This window comes from Megalopta genalis, chromosome 2 (assembly GCF_051020955.1).
Source record: "Megalopta genalis isolate 19385.01 chromosome 2, iyMegGena1_principal, whole genome shotgun sequence".
Classification (NCBI taxonomy): Eukaryota; Metazoa; Arthropoda; class Insecta; order Hymenoptera; family Halictidae; genus Megalopta; species Megalopta genalis.
Window position 1 is genome coordinate 40,500,817 of NC_135014.1, and position 16,725 is coordinate 40,517,541.

The 16,725-nt window shown below is 33.3% G+C and overlaps 1 protein-coding gene across 3 annotated transcripts in view; it reads left to right on the forward strand.

Moving 5' to 3' along the window:
• Nucleotides 1-16,725, forward strand: part of LOC117219489 (CCR4-NOT transcription complex subunit 6-like) — an 816,126-nt gene that overhangs the window by 372,090 nt on the left and 427,311 nt on the right. For all 3 annotated transcript variants that reach the window (XM_076519383.1, XM_076519382.1, XM_033468668.2), the window contains exon 4: nt 2,136-2,192. In XM_076519383.1, the coding sequence (XP_076375498.1) occupies nt 2,136-2,192 (57 nt within the window). The remainder of the gene's footprint in view (nt 1-2,135; nt 2,193-16,725) is intronic.

Below are 16,725 nucleotides of genomic sequence, written 5' to 3' on the forward strand. Positions count from 1 at the left end.
TTAATTTAAACGAATTCTTTCAGCCACTGCGAAAGTAGTAAGTAGACGGTGGATCTTAATGCAAAATAAAAGTTATCCGTGTTACTTGCAAAAAACAAAAGTCAAATAGCAACGTGTTTCTTCATTTAATAGTTTCACTTGGCCACTTTTGCCATAAATGCATGAAATCCGCATTCTAATAGTAAAGTATCATTTCCAAATTATTATTAACCAATTTTGTAATACTTGTTTCAAAATACTTCATACTTGAAGCAAGTGTAGATATTAAAATTAAAAATTAAAATTCAGGATGTGAAGAATGCTTTGATTAAGTTTTAAAATAATAATATTAAAACTACTATAAAATTATAATAACTACAATCAAACATTTTGTTTCTATATATTTTGCTTTTAAACCTCATGCATTATTTAAATAAAAAATTCTCCATTTTACATTTTACATCTTGGGAACATTTTTATTTTTCTATTATTGATTTAATTTGATTAATTTTATATACTGTTCTAAAGTATAATTATATTATATTTAAATAGTATAAAGGAAATGAATTGACAAATAAATCTATATAAATGTAGAAATGTTTATAAAATAACGTATATTAAAGACCATAAGTATGAATCAAATTAAAATTATTTACAAGAAGTAGAACCCAATAGAAAGTTGTTCCTTTCCGTAAAAATTTCAATAAATTGAAAACAATTCAAAATCGATCTCCATTTTGCATTTCTTCTGCTCAATTTTCTTATAAAAGCATAAATTCAGCAGAGCCTAATCACGAATTTGCAAATCGGAAAGATATACAGCGGTGTAATAATTATAGACTCGAAGTAACTTTTACGTTTTTACTGATATTTAAACAAAAACCAAATAAGAAATCTATATTTACATATTTCTCTATTTTCTACTATTTCTAATATAGAAATATACGAGCATGGATTTTTGTTAAGCTTTTCTTACAATACCGCTGAAACTGTAAAAGCCACTTTGAGTCGGTAATTATTCACACCACTGTAATTATATCGGGAATTCCTGGTTGAATTTTTAATTGGCTCGAGTGGAACTGGATGGAAGTATTCACGTTATGGCACCGCAGTAGGTTCACGGTAGTTGCATTCCGTCGCGTATCTAATAGTGTTCAGTGAAAGTTCCCCTTATGCATGGTCGGCCATGTTTACAAGAGTGCAGGCACGCACACATGCTCGCCGTTGCACTGTCGTTCTCCCATTCGACGATGCCTATACACGCCGATACACTATTCCACGATTAACACAAGGAATACAGTACGCGTTTGCTTTCGCCCATGTTTCGTCGCAGAGTAATTTCCCAAACGGTATAGCTCGCTTTTTGTCGCCGTTCATTAAAACGTACCGTGTCGTCGCAGAATGCATCGAATTCATTGCAACGTGCTTGTCTTTGATATGATTCGTACGCGCTCTGTAACATTGTTTCCTTTTTCTTTTTTTCATTCGGGAACTCTATATCGATCACTCTGCCGCAAATGTGTCGTTTATGATGATTTGTTATTAGACTGCGGATTTTATACATTTGTAGCGAAAGTGAGTAAGTGAAATACGAAACAATATGGAGACACCAAAAGTACTTATTATTAAATATTTATTGTTAAAGTTCTTAATACAAGAATTACATTCCTCTTACACACTTCTGTCTTTCGCAATCGATACACAGTTTTTATTTTGCAGAAAAATCTTCGGTCTATTTATTATACTCATCGACAGGTGATCTGCCTGTTAGAAAGTAAAGCTGTTAAAGAAAATGTCCCAAAGCGATAGCAATTTTCAATCATAATTCAACAGATTATTTGGTCTAACAGAATGCAACAACTTCTTCTGGAATTGTTATTTAAAAGGAATTCGTCGAAAATTATTTTTCATGTATAGAAAAAGTAGTAAACACTTTAAGAATATGTCGTTTAAATAGACAATACTATTCGATAGGCAAGGTAAGCATCCTAATCTAGACGCTTGAAAAAATTAATTTATTAATTGTTTGGATGATATGGTTTCTCACAATTTTATTAAGGTAAAAATTACAATATCATATAAATACTACTTATTAAATATAGGATAACAATCGTATTCTATATGAATGACTGCAATTGTGACTTTTTATGTTCCAGGTATGTGCCACGTCATAATTGAACTGCGCTTTTCAAAAAACTTCTTGCTCCTGCAAGGTATGTGCCACTTTTCCTTAATTCTTGCACTGATAACTAAAATTTTTAACAACATTCAGTGATCATACTTAACCCTAGAAAGATAACCATATGACAACGTACGTAAAAGATAACCATACGCTTCAGAGGCGCATGCTTTTCTAAGGCGTCAATTTTATACTAACAATGGATATTTATTTAAGTTAATCTAGTCATTTTAAAGGTTTGGCATTATTGTAAAAATAAAATGCATTTATATTATATTTTTTTATATTTTAAGTAATTTTAAACTTAAATCACTAGACCTCTATGAAAAATTAACAAAAATCAACAGTCTTCGGTTTATGGGAACAAATCCCGTAAAATATCAGAAAAAATAGTGTTTTATCCTTACAAACTAGTAGACTATAATATAATCAGTGTAAAAAAAACTATAATATTATAAAAAATTTCTTTAGAGACAGTCATGACAAACGTCTTTCTTGTGTTCACCACAAACTGTCTTTTTGCATTTGGCACAGGTCATCTTTGACATTCTTTTCTTTTTAGACGTGCAAAGACTGCAATAACGCCTTTTTTTGGCTGAGGGTTCTTCTTCATCATCTGTGGAAGCCTGTACAGCAGATTTTGGAAGAATATTTTCAATGTTGCTTCGCACATGCCTTGGCAAAGTGGGTGCTTCCAGTCTTTGCGTCATCCACGGTGCAGTCAATTGTTTATTTCGCAGGCGCCTCTGCGACGTAGGTTATCTTTCTCGGGTTAAGGACGCTTGCGTACAGATTTATATGGCGGACGTAGGTTGATCAGAAATCATCGAAATATTTTGCCAGAAACACGAATCAAATTTTGACGTTTGTTACCTAATTCAAGAAAACTATTACAATCACTTCGAACTGAAATCTTTGCTTCGTATCGAATGTATAACCCTTGCTTTTCATTTCCACGTTCGAACAACTTCACGCGCTGATTACGCGAAACTAGGAGTCGAAGGAAAATATCAAGCGCTCTAATTGAAACAGTAGTGTGACATAGGAGGTTGCACGCGGGCTTACGTAAATCCCGACGATCCAATTGATTAATTTGAACGGTTAAATTTAAATTCAAATTTCGAGAGGCGAAATTCGAATTCAAACACTGTTCGGAAGGGTCAAATTCAAATGCCAACTGTTTGTTAGCCCCGACAATGTGATTGGTAACAAACGTGTAAGTCGAATCGATTTAACAGCATCGGCACCGAACGAAGCAATTAACGCGCGAATAATTTCAATAGCCCGAGTCATCAGCCCCGTCGGCCACGTGCAAATGTCCGAGTCTACGTGACACACGTACGTTACGTAATCATTTGCATGATATCGGCCCACGTACCGCGGGCATACGGAAACGATTCAACGTTATCAGCCGGCTTTATCTTAAACCCTTATCGATAGAATGTACTCAACGCTGCGAGCATGAGCATTTTGTACACTCGCCGACTAAAAATATAGAGATACCAACGCACGCAGGTTTGTTTCCATTATTCTTTTCAAGGACTACAACTGTTGTAATCAATGTGAAACAAATCGATGCAGAACGATTATTATTTCGACTCAAATGGTTTCGGTTATAAACCAGATCCGGGCACATTTGAAGTAACATCGTTTGAAATATTATCTGAAATAACGTGTGTCCTTTTATTTCATAATTATTACTCTGGCCGTGATTACTTTTGAAATATTGATGTATAACGATTTCTGAAAATAAAATCTTCCTATTACATATATTATTTCGGGAATTATTTATTTCGCATTTGGCGGCTAATAGCTCTTCAACTTGAACATCAAACACGATTTTATTTCCGATTCATTTCGCAACAATTTTTTCGGATATTGTTTTCGGTCTACGCGTGTACTTTAATCATTGTTCTGCTTTGTTTCTGGCAGCACGGAAATACATATGTGTCGCACGGAAATGAAATGAATGAAACGGATGCGATAATTCACGATTTTCGTGTAATTCTCGCTGGGGGTTCTGAAATCGTCCTGTTTGAATAATAGGATCTCGCGCGTTTATCTCGGGTCAGAGGAACGTAATAAATCAAATCGGTAATAGTGCGTTAAAGAAATTCTGCTACACATTTATGCCTTGTCGACAACCACCGATTACGAGATTTAGATCCACTCGTACAGAGAATCTCTCACTTGGACGTCGCCCCAGGTATTCGCATGATCCGCTCTAAAGCTGAACTGATCAACACCATCTTCTGTTTTCTCAATTTTGATACGGAAACACACATGCTAGATATTGGAAATTGAGCTATTAAATAGAACGCTGTGGAATACTGTTTAATGTAACTGTGACTTTATTTTAACCCTTTATTTCAACCCTATCCGCAAGGTCGGATAGAACCATCAATGCAAACGAAGCAAAATAGAAAGATCAGTCGTTGTGACTGGCTGTCGCATGTAATTACGAAGCTAATTATAAAGTAAGAAATTTGATATTGATAATGAATTGAAACGTTTCATTTAATGTTGTTTAACGCACAATGATAAGTTGGTGCAACAGCGACGGTGTTGCAGTCCACAAAAGTGCAATTACATATGTACAGCTCCTGAGTAATAATTAGAATATGTCGAAAACCATTGTAAGTAACTGTAGTTGATTCTCAACAATTAACATTCAATACTCGTTTTCATTAATGTAATGGCTACTATTTTTACCTGTTATGTAGTGTAAAATATGGCTTGTAACTATTATTGCGAATTTTGTATTAGAGTGAATCATCGTTAGATTTGGATGATGAATATGTATCCAATGTTTTGGATAATCTAATCATTACGCATATGTACTCATTAATAAAATAGATAAATTGTCTTGTAATTATACGATTTCATGCAATATAAAAGAGTATAATAGAAACAGATATCAAATATATTAGTTTTAACCCTAGAAAGATAACCATATGACAACGTACGTAAAAGATAACCATACGCTTCAGAGGCGCATGCTTTTCTAAGGCGTCAATTTTATACTAACAATGGATATTTATTTAAGTTAATCTAGTCATTTTAAAGGTTTGGCATTATTGTAAAAATAAAATGCATTTATATTATATTTTTTTATATTTTAAGTAATTTTAAACTTAAATCACTAGACCTCTATGAAAAATTAACAAAAATCAACAGTCTTCGCAGGCGCCTCTGCGACGTAGGTTATCTTTCTCGGGTTAATAAACGTAATATACGAAATTACAAGTAGACAGTTTTTATCATCGGACCCATCATTAAACACAAAATCACATAAAAATATCGCCGTGACCTAACAAATTTCTGTGCGTAAATACTAGAAATGAAAGTAGTTTAAACTGAACTAAAATCTAATTGGACTTATTTTTATGAGAAAGGTCATGCGGACTGTTATAATACGTTGACTGAGATGCGGCAGAAATGTCAGACGTCGCATAATGATTTCATTACGCGTTCTTTCGTCTGAAGGAGAAGAGAAGATTTGTTGGTCTCTAAAGAAGGAATTCCTATGCATTCTCATGAAGTTCAATTATAATGGGAATGTCCGTGTGTTCTGCCGCGCAAATTAAATTCCCCATACCTTAAAATGACAACGTTCTACGTGATGAAAATCCGGGTTCTACTACGTTTAATCTGTTGACCTTCTAAAGCTCCCAGTGTAATCATAATTTAATTGGAGTACCGAGAACCGAAACGTCAGTTTGCTCATATCTTGGCAAAACTGAATAGCTACATTAGCCGAAATCTCGCAGGATCGTTAATAAACTATGAGCGCAACTATTTAGCAACGGTTTTTAAAATGATCGACGTATGCAGTTTTATGATTCGGACAATTGCACAAGTAGAATTCATAAATCAGTTATTTCATCTGACCTGAAATCTTAGGACGTGTGCGTATGTATTTTGTTAAAATTTTCTGTAAGTAAAAAAATGTATACGTATAAGCTTTATTTATATAACCGTATACTTTACACATTATACATATATATACATGTATTTGATTCAGTTAGTCAATTTGGTCTCAATATCTTCGATATATGTATTCAGTTTTTCTAAATCAATTCGTCAAGTACACAAATGATTTTATAACACAAAACCAGATACACACATAAATGAGAAATAAAATTTAATTTTATTACACAAAGTGTGTATCACCTACATCTTGATATTGTATACAGTAGTTTGAGAACTCAGTATTGATTTTGATTACATTTTTTAAATAAATCATATCAGTCTCCAAGTTACATTTGCAAAACCGATTTTTGGTTTTCGGCTGCGAGGCCGAGAAATAGTGCGAACGGCAGCTCTGAAATAAAAAATCTCCTGTGTGTAAAATGTTCTATGATATACGACTAGCTTTAGGTTCGGATCCGCTGGTCTGAGCCGACTGAAATTAATTCACGTCGACGTGTTCCTTGTTTAACCTTGTTTATGGAGTATTCAGCGAGAAGATTCATTGCATCACATCGAGCGGGAAAGGGAATCGCGAGCGAACGAACGAACGAACGAACGAAGGAACGGGCGTAACTCTCCCCTTTTCTTTGTTTGCCCAGACTGGAGTCGCGCGCGGCTCCAGGTCACGGGGAACTCGAGAAAATCTGAGCAATGCAACCTTTCGAACGTTTGCTCTTTCTCTGCTTCTCGCCCGTTGACCTCCTCCATCTTTCTTGATCCGCGCTGCGCCGAGTTTCTCACGCCTACCCACGCACACGGGAGAGTGATGAAGCAGTCACACTTGTTGCACATTTCCCTTACACAAGACGCCCGTACAATCACGATTCCAAGTATTTCGATTCGGTTGATGCAATTAACGAGCATAATGGCTGCGTCGATCCGCGCTCCACTCGACTCGACGCTACTCGACGCGACGCGTCGAACGAACAATACAAGACGCGAGCAATGGGAATGGTCACGCGGAGAAGGGAACACTTTCAATGACTTTTGTCAAACAAACGGATGAAACACCCGTGGAACGATTTATTCTTTTCTTGTTTTTTTTTAACGCTCGGTCGGCGGTGGCGAGGTCAAATTTGATCGAAGCGTTTATTTGAATGGAAATTGGAACAAAAGAATGTATTTCCGTCGAGCCTCGCTGTTCAATCTGAATCTTCGAGGGGCCATGTAAGAAACATATTCTGTGTTTTGCAATTCTGACGATTCCGTATTGGTTTTACAGTATTGTACTTTCAGATCTCATTGACTTTGTATAAAATTAGTGCATTGTTAGTTTTGATAATTAGCTTTCATGTTGTTCTTTCATAATTTTTTTATTTGGTATAGTTTTAGTCTATACACAGTTTTGTTAGTTTTGCTTTATTTCGTTCGTTCGTAATTTCTCGGTTTTTATAGCTATATTGTAATTATTAAAACTAATAATATAAATACAGTAATTATTGAAACTAATAATTGTAATATAGCTATAAATTAATAATTACTGTATTCATATTATTGTAGTTATAGATAATATTATACATATATATATAGCCATCTTCTAGTAAACTAATCACTCTAGCATCCCCAAAAAAATTTTAGACCGCTTTGCCCAATTATAATAAAGTTATTCCATTTTAAAAGGTGTGCGAATACTTTCTTCACCTACTGTATACAGAAAAAAATAACTGCGTGAGTAGATCTTTTATTAATAATTTGTAATATATATATATTACAAATGAAACATTAATTATTAATAAAAGATCTACTCACGTAGTTATTTTTTTCTGTATACAGTAGGTGAAGAAAGTATTCGCACACCTTTTAAAATGGAATAACTTTTTTATATTTGGACCAAGCGATCGAAACTTCGTTTGGGATGTTAGAGGTGTTAGTTTACTAGAAGATGGCTAAAAAGACATTTTCAAAAATTGATGAAAAAATGATGTCTTTTCAACATTTTTATCTGATTGTGAGTCTACAGCGAATATTTTAACGATGTGTCTTATAGCATAACTCAGACAATCAGATACGATGATTATAAGTTCGTAAAAGATCCAGTCAAATACACATGATTGCTCTGATATGATTGTCAGTATATAAAGTTCACAAAATTCTGTCTCCTCGACTGAAAATACTTCTTCGAGAAAATTTCTTCGCTTCTAACGAAGACATTCATATGGAAACTTCTAACTTTAACAACGTTTTCCTCGAATACTACGTAACATGTTCAAAGGAATTGAAATGCATTTGCAAAGCGCACATTAGCTTTACTTATTCAAAATTTTAGATCATGTATCAAAGTTAGTAAAGAACGCGTTTTTCGAGAATTACTTACGAGTCGCTTACCTAAACATGCATGCCTATACTTCATTACTTAATGATTAATGTCGATTCGATAGAACATTGTTTAAAGATGTATAATGCATAATAAGTAGAAAATCTGAAATTTTGAAGTTTCATTTGAAATTTTGTTTTTACAAAAAATAGTTTTTCTTTCAGTTAAATAAAAAAATTGGAATACTCTCTCCCATCATCATACAGCGTTAAATTTGTTCAGCATTCGAAATTTGTAATGTTCTCTACTCGTTTCTAAAAACGCTGCGATACTATCTGTATGAAATATTGTAACCTCTCGACAACATATTGTACGTACAATGTAATTCCAAATAATCTTAAGAGAGATTAAAATTGCTTGAAATAAAGAAAAGAGAACAGAAGCTCGAGAAAATCCTCTTAGCGAACCGAATGAAATATTCGTCTTGCTTTTAATTTGGCGAAACATTGTACACGTGTTGCGCTATGAATTTCGCAGAAATAGAATCGTTGACAGGGTCACATTCGTTCGTGCATTTCTCATCGTTAAGGTAGCATTGATACGAGCGTAGGACATTGCGGAGCATGCACAGGTAAGAGGTTGACTCAGTATCCTATTATATCTTCGACCGGCAATCGCTTTTTCGTCCGACTACGTAATCTCTGCTCGATGTCGATATACAATGGCGACCACATTGTGCGGACTCATTAGACCTAGAAACGTTATCAAGGGTTAGATGACGCGTATGTATACAGCAATTACTGCTCCCGATTTAGATGTAGTTGAACTAGAATGCTATCTGTGCACGGCATAGAGCGGCTCGCAAGCGTTTCCAATTTATTCAAGCTCGCATTGAATCCTTAGAATACTCGCGCTCGTATGAACGCACGTATGGAATTTAAAATTCTCCATAATAAATGTATTAAGGTCGTGGATCAACTTACCAACGATTCGCGTAACAGTAACAGAAATAGTTTCGAAAGTCGATGCAATGCCAACACTTTGGCCATTTTAAATTCCGAAGGCCGTTCGTCGAGTAGGGTAGCACTGACATGAATGGAACATTTTTATTTAGGACGAGATAACAACAAACTAAACGACCTATCTAATTTTGTTTTGAAGCATGCCAGACACATCAGTTCTTTTACTATAACATTATTTTTAATTATTTGAAAAAGTGCATCAATTTGTTGCACTGAATGGGATAGTGGAACAGAATAAGGCGATACTGGTGTTAATCTTATAATAAAATTATAAACTATGCATTTCATACTTAATGACCTACTATTATACTAATCATGAATTACATAAATCCTCTTTACATCCTTGTGTTAATATCACATTTTTGTATTTCATGACAAAAAATAATTCTTTCAATAAAGAGAAAATGAAAAAGGATTATCAAAAAAATTTCTGAATAATGGTATCTTAAAAATTAATCATATAATAAAGAAGAAAATTTTAGGGCATCTTTTATGCCACATGTTTCATTCACTCATTTTCTACCGATATTCTGTGCGTCTCATTCATCAATTTTGATAATAATATTCAAAATTTAACTTGTTGAATTACTACGATCGAAAAAGACTATCCGATGATATATGTATGTCAACATTCTTGAATGCAATAAAGAAAAACTCGATCAAAAGTATCTGTGTTCCATACAATGTTACGTAAAAAAAAGGAAAAATATTACTTTCAAGCAAAAGAAATATTTATTGTCTATAGATACGTATAAAATTATTATTGTAATGTAAATACCTAATAAATTATAATTCTAACGTTATATTTTAAATTATTTTTATATTGATTAAATAATTTAAATCCTAATAAATTATTTAAAATATTATACTGGTATTGACTTCAAATTAGGTGTAATTAGATAATATAGTTACAGAACAAGTACAATTTTATTATAGAATGATTCACAAATTTTGAGATAATGCTAATGCCCCATTCAATACGTGTCCAATTCATCGTAATTCTCTTCTACAAACGTGATAAAACACCGAGCCACGTTCAACTTATCAGCGTGTCATTCGAGCCACGACAGGACTGTTTCCTGTGTGTTGCGAAATATTAGGACACTTTTCCCAAAGGACAGGACTTCTGCCCGAAAGCCTCGCGGCGAGAATTGTAAGCGTGTTAAATTCGAGAATTGAATAATTTCGAATATTCACGCAACAATACACACGGCAATTTCAGTGGTCGCATCGTTTTAACTAATTAACGAACACTCCGCGGGCACAAAAGTTTTGTTGGCAATTATCTAATTACGTGTTTATTCCATTAAAAATCGTGCTTCGAACGCAACGGTACGCTAATGATCTGTTCCGTAATAATTACGAGCGTATCCCGCGTTTAGACGGAAGATGTTTATAGATACGTAATTAAGAATTTCCAAAATCCCAGCGTGAAAACATCTAGTAACAGTAATAAAACTGAATACAACATAACCCTACTTACGCTCTATTATACACGAGCAGGAACATATTCGTTGACACAAATAATATTTAAATAATAATATATAATATAATAATATTTAAATAATAATATATAATATAATAATATTTAAATAATAATATATAATATAATAATATTTAAATAATAATATATAATATAATAATATTTAAATAATAATATTATTTAACTAAGTTATTTTTAATTACCTTAGGAGACTGTGCATTATAATTTCTTGTTATAATTTGTGCAAAATAAAATTTATTTTCATCGATTGCAGCAAACACGAGTCAAACAGTTCCTTCCATTCCTTAAAAATTTCACCAAGTTGAAAATAACACATGGATGTCTTTAAATTCTTTGAATATTTTCATTATTTTATATCTTACCTAACCATTTTTCTCATGAATACGTAAAACACGTAAGCTGCAAGCTGATATAGTTAATATTCTCTGTTGTATATTTGCGATAAAACTATAATGATTTACTCTGCACAGATACAATCTGAAACAGTGAAAAATTGAAAGCATTTAATCCTTGAATAGTCGACGTAAATGTGTAACGCGGCGAGCCGACACCGGGTCACGTTTAACCCGTAGCCGAATTTTTATTATCCTGTATAGCATGTTATCTAATAATGTTTGCAATATGAGAAGGAGAGGAGTTCGCTTAAAAAATGGAATATTTTAGAAACATACTTTTTATTTATGTGCACTGAGTATACACAACGTTGTTGTGTTTTATTGCATATTCTTTGTATGAAAATCGTAAACATTTCGCACATTTCGTACCACATTTATTATGTGTTCATAAATTGTGTTTATATCTGTTCATGAATTGAGGTTACGATGCACAGATATTAACGCGCTGGTTTTGCGAATCCATCCGGTGTTGTAAGGTCCAAATTGAACCGAGCGCGGACGCGTTTTGATTTCCGTGTCGCTGAAATATTGCCGCGTATGATAGGTAAGAGCTATTTCAATTATGTTTCTCAACTGACAGAAAACAGTTGTCTCGAACTACGGACTATTTCTGAATATTTGTGTACGACTGTTCGTAAGCGACTGTTCGAATGAATCTCGTTTTTCGGAGTCGGTACGACAACTTCCACTGCCATGCAGAGGAATCGCACCGATTGGTCCTTGCTGAAAAGATACAATTTTCCAAGCAGCGCATCCTTAAAGTATCATCCACGTTTTTCCGAACCCTTTAACCCTTAAATGCATGATTTTTTGTTTTGAATTTTAAAAGATCGTATTTTATAGGAATGCAGTCATAGGTTACGTAAAAAATAAATAAAAAAATCTAGGTAATAATATTGAGTATTTATTTCGAAAAAAAGTTGTACGTAGACTTTTGGCAACGATATGTGTTTATTGCTAAAATTATTGTAGACGTAAACAAATGGTCACGTATTTATATTATCTATTAGTATAGGAATTTTCACATTATTTATAAATGAAATGCGGCAAAGCGATTGCGATTTTTGTTGCGACACAAAGCAACCTTGCATTCGATGCACTCGGTCCGTGAAAATCCTTTGCAACCTGGAAGTTATCACCCACCGCGTTCAAATGTCAAAAAACATATAACTTACTCGCCAAAAGTAATGTCAAGTCTTTTATTTCACACATGGTCTATTGTCTATTGTTATCAACGTGTGTTCGGAAACGCGCATACTCAGGTTTTTGAATAAAATTCAGTGCAACTGGAATGTAGACAATTGGCAACAATATGCATTTAAGGGTTAAGCGGGCCCAACTCTGGAAAGGTTCTGCATGGACGTCGAATCTTCGAAGGCTTTTGCGAGCTTCCTCGTGGTCAACGATCGATGGCCTTGAATACTGCTACGATTTTAGGTAGACCCTTCGGAAGTGTCGAGTTTATGACACACCATAGCTATCGAGAAAAACGAGAACGAAAAGTTGAACATCGAATGAGAACACCAAATGAGAACACCAAATAAGAAATTTGTTCTAATCTCACAAATAGCTTTTTCGTCACGTTCGTGTCATAAACCTTGTCGACAAAGACCCCACATGTTTCATTCCCGTGTAACGGAATAGTTTACGACCTACTAAAATTATCAAAGAAGGATTAAAACTTTTAAGTTACTCCTGTTTCTTTGCAACGGTTGCAGACAATTTTTATTTCGCTCAATGATCCGTCTAAAGGTAATGATGAAATCATGAGAAAGATTTTCATGCAAACCTCGACTTTGATTTACTTCTACAAACATTTTACAAGTAATTTTGATTTTTGACTGTTTCTAATCTTTTATAATACCTACAGTTTGTACATTTTAATATTGTATAATATTATTACTTGAAGTTTCTGTAAAAAATATGTAATACTCTATTCTATTGGCATGTTTCATTTCAGATACTCCACATTCTTTACACGTCCATTCTAGGTTAATTGTTTTAAACGGCGGTCTATTGTGCAGGCAGTTAATGCGACCAGTGTCCCAAATAACTTTTACAATAAACCTCGTATAGGAGAATCTATTGTCGAAGAACATAGGAACTATTGTGACAGTGGATTAATTAGTAGAAAAAAATTGTTCGTTAGTGTTTATTGCAATGTTTAGAGACAGTTTCGCCGAAATGCTGATGTATTTTCTGAATATCTGACATCTCAAAAGGTAGTAGTTTGGCACGCCGCGAAATGGGTTTTTGAAAACCAGCAGTGAATCCATTGTTTTATTTACGTCAATCTTGCGAAGTGGAATTTCTGGACAACAGCTGCAGGCTGTTTACGCTGCGAACAAACGTGAATCTTTTTTTAATTTTTGTAATAAAACCGATTTCGGGGGAATCCGTAAACCATACACGCGTACGGACGAGCAAGATTGCTTTGCTATACAATTTTATTTGCAATTTGAGGCTGATGTTTATTGACTACTAATTAACTCAGAAATGCATAAAGTCAAAAAGTAGTGAATGTATAAGAGTTTGCTTTATATTTAATTTTTCGGGGCGCTATAGTATTATTGAGTAATTTGACAAGTTTTCAATTGAATTAATAGATAACAGTAGATTAATTACAATTAAACTGCGGATTTTATGCATTTATTAGAAAAATAAGTTACTGAAATTCGAATCACTATATATTGTCAAGAAATTACTCATATAATTAAGTAAAGAAAGCTTCTGTTTTGGTCCTGTTTGTTTGAATTTATGATGAAAATTTTTATTTTGCACAATGACCCGCAGTCTAATTGTAGTAAATGTCACGTCATTTTTGAAGTATCACGTGCGCTGTAAATGCGTACAATTATATCACTAACATGTAGTATCAATAGGATATTTTTGTGAAAGTTTGATTAGCGTAATCAATAATTTTTCTTCAAATACGACCTAAATGGTATATAAGCTCTTCTAGTGCTGTTCAAAATTATCCAAGCGATTTTAAAAATTAAAACATTTCACTTTCTAGTATGATGCTTATTAACATGCCTACATTTTTCAAAAAAATATAAAGTATTATTCAAATGACGTTAATAACTGTTAGAACTTGATAACTGGTTTTTAACAAAGTTTTTGCTAAATTTTTTGTGCCTTATATTATTCTAGACTGTGCAAAAAGAACATTAATAATGCATCGATAATTCTGCGAATGAGCAAGTGTGTCAATAATGCTTAATTGGAATAATTGCAAGCAATAAGGGTACGTTGCTAGATATGAAATAAAATTCCACAAATATCTCTCAAATTGAAAAATATTTCTGAATATTCTGTAAATAGTGAAATTTGAAAATATTTATTAATTTTGTAATATTGTAAGCTGAATATCTCCTGGTTAATATTCTAGAAAAATTCTTTTGAATATCGCCCTAAGCGTCTTGCAAATGTGATCGTACACGGTATTTACCTTTCTGTATGCGATTAACACGAGTGGCAATCGATACATAATGTCACATGCGTTTCATCTTGTATGTTTATTTGCGCTAGCAGTATTTGCTTTATTAGTATAGACTCTACGCCAATTTACTCAATAATTAGTGCCCGAGCTAAGTGTGGAAATAACCATATTCGATTTACGTAATTATGCGAGTATGGTACTTACAATTAGTTTGCCTATAACTTAACAATAAAAAGTTGTAAACGTGGCACGCGTTTCGCACTTTCCTATTCAAGTTCGTGACAGTCGCTTTGTGATATTTCGGCTTATTTTGTGGAATAAGTTGCGAATTTTATGCATTTATTGCACAAATGTGTACGGCTTTGATTTAAAATAGTAGAAAGATTAGACGAAATTAAAAATGTCATCGTATTATTTTCAATCTAATGAAACTATTAAAAGGAAGAATTAATATTTTTTTAGTTCATATTTCTTACAATCGATTTAGGCAATTTGTTATTTTGCTTAAAAGTCGGCAGTCCAGTAATAAGACCGCGAATCTTTATTCAAAATAAAAATGCTTTGAGTCAATTGTCAAAAACAGAAAATGAACAGAATAATGTATTTTTTTCCTTTTAATAATTTAAATAAATCGAAGATATATATATATATATATATATATATATATATATATATATATATATATATATATATATATATATATATATATTGCTCACAAAAATGGACAATTTGGGAAGAGGAGATACAATTATTCGAGCCTTGTGCATCGTAAAATACTTTATATATTTGTTTCTTTTTTACATGGATCTGATACAGCATATTGGTATAAATTCTCGGGAAATTTCTAAGCATCTTTTAGATGATAGAGGCTGCATTTTCGTCCTAGTTAGACGATAACCTATTGAAACAAATGTTTAGATTGAGAATAATAAACATGATAATCAGTTGAAGCGGGATAAAATGCGACCGCAAACCAGAAGCAACAGACGGTATAAAAGTGGCACGATATCGTGACACCATGATTCAACAGACTGACGCCCTCGTGGTTATAGAACACGGTCCACAGCGGTTGTTTTCAGGAATTCGTTTCAAAACCATCAACCGTCGTGCGCATCTGTTACACAGATCCACATACGTTCGTGTTATTTGACCCAATTGTTCTAGGCATCGATCATCGCGCATTCACCGTGATTATATAAAGAATCGCGATCGTTATGATCTATGTAAACGATAAATCTAACAGCGCACGATCGGCGTAATAGTCACTCACTTCGATCCCTAAAGTGGCACCGAACGTACCTGTTCATTCGCGACGTTATCGATGGTTTGTAATTTTACGTTGTGCAGTAAAAAATATCTGTAATTGTGATGAATTAGACGTTGTTCTTTGAAAATAAATATAATTGATACGGGAATCTTTGAGAGATTAATATCGAAGATCTAGGCTTGTCTTGATTAAAGTCATGATTTCTTGTTATCAATTGGCAGGGTCAATAGTGTTATTAAGTCAGTGATTATGTAAGAAGAGTATTACATATTACTGTTCGTGTAATACGAACTATTATATATTAATATTTATGTAACACAAACTGAATACTGGCAAAATTGGCGATCTAAATAGTAAGAGTTTTAAAAGAACTTGCAAATATTAATGTATTATTTTGTAATTCGATGAAGTTATTGAGAAAATGAACTTCCTACATGTTTAGTTTCTATTCCTTGCAATTGCTACAGACGATTTTTATTTTGCATAAAAATCTACAGTGTGGTAATAACTAGACCGCGAATTTTATGCATTTATAGCTAAAGTGTGTAGCTGACGTATAAAATTGTGTAGGCACGTGATGAATATAATAATATTGTTACACTCTTTTCAACTTACGAAAATTATTGAAAGAAACGATTGATTTATATTCAATCTCTACTTCTTACAACCGCGTTTGAAAATGTTTATTGTGCATAAATATCCACAGTTTAA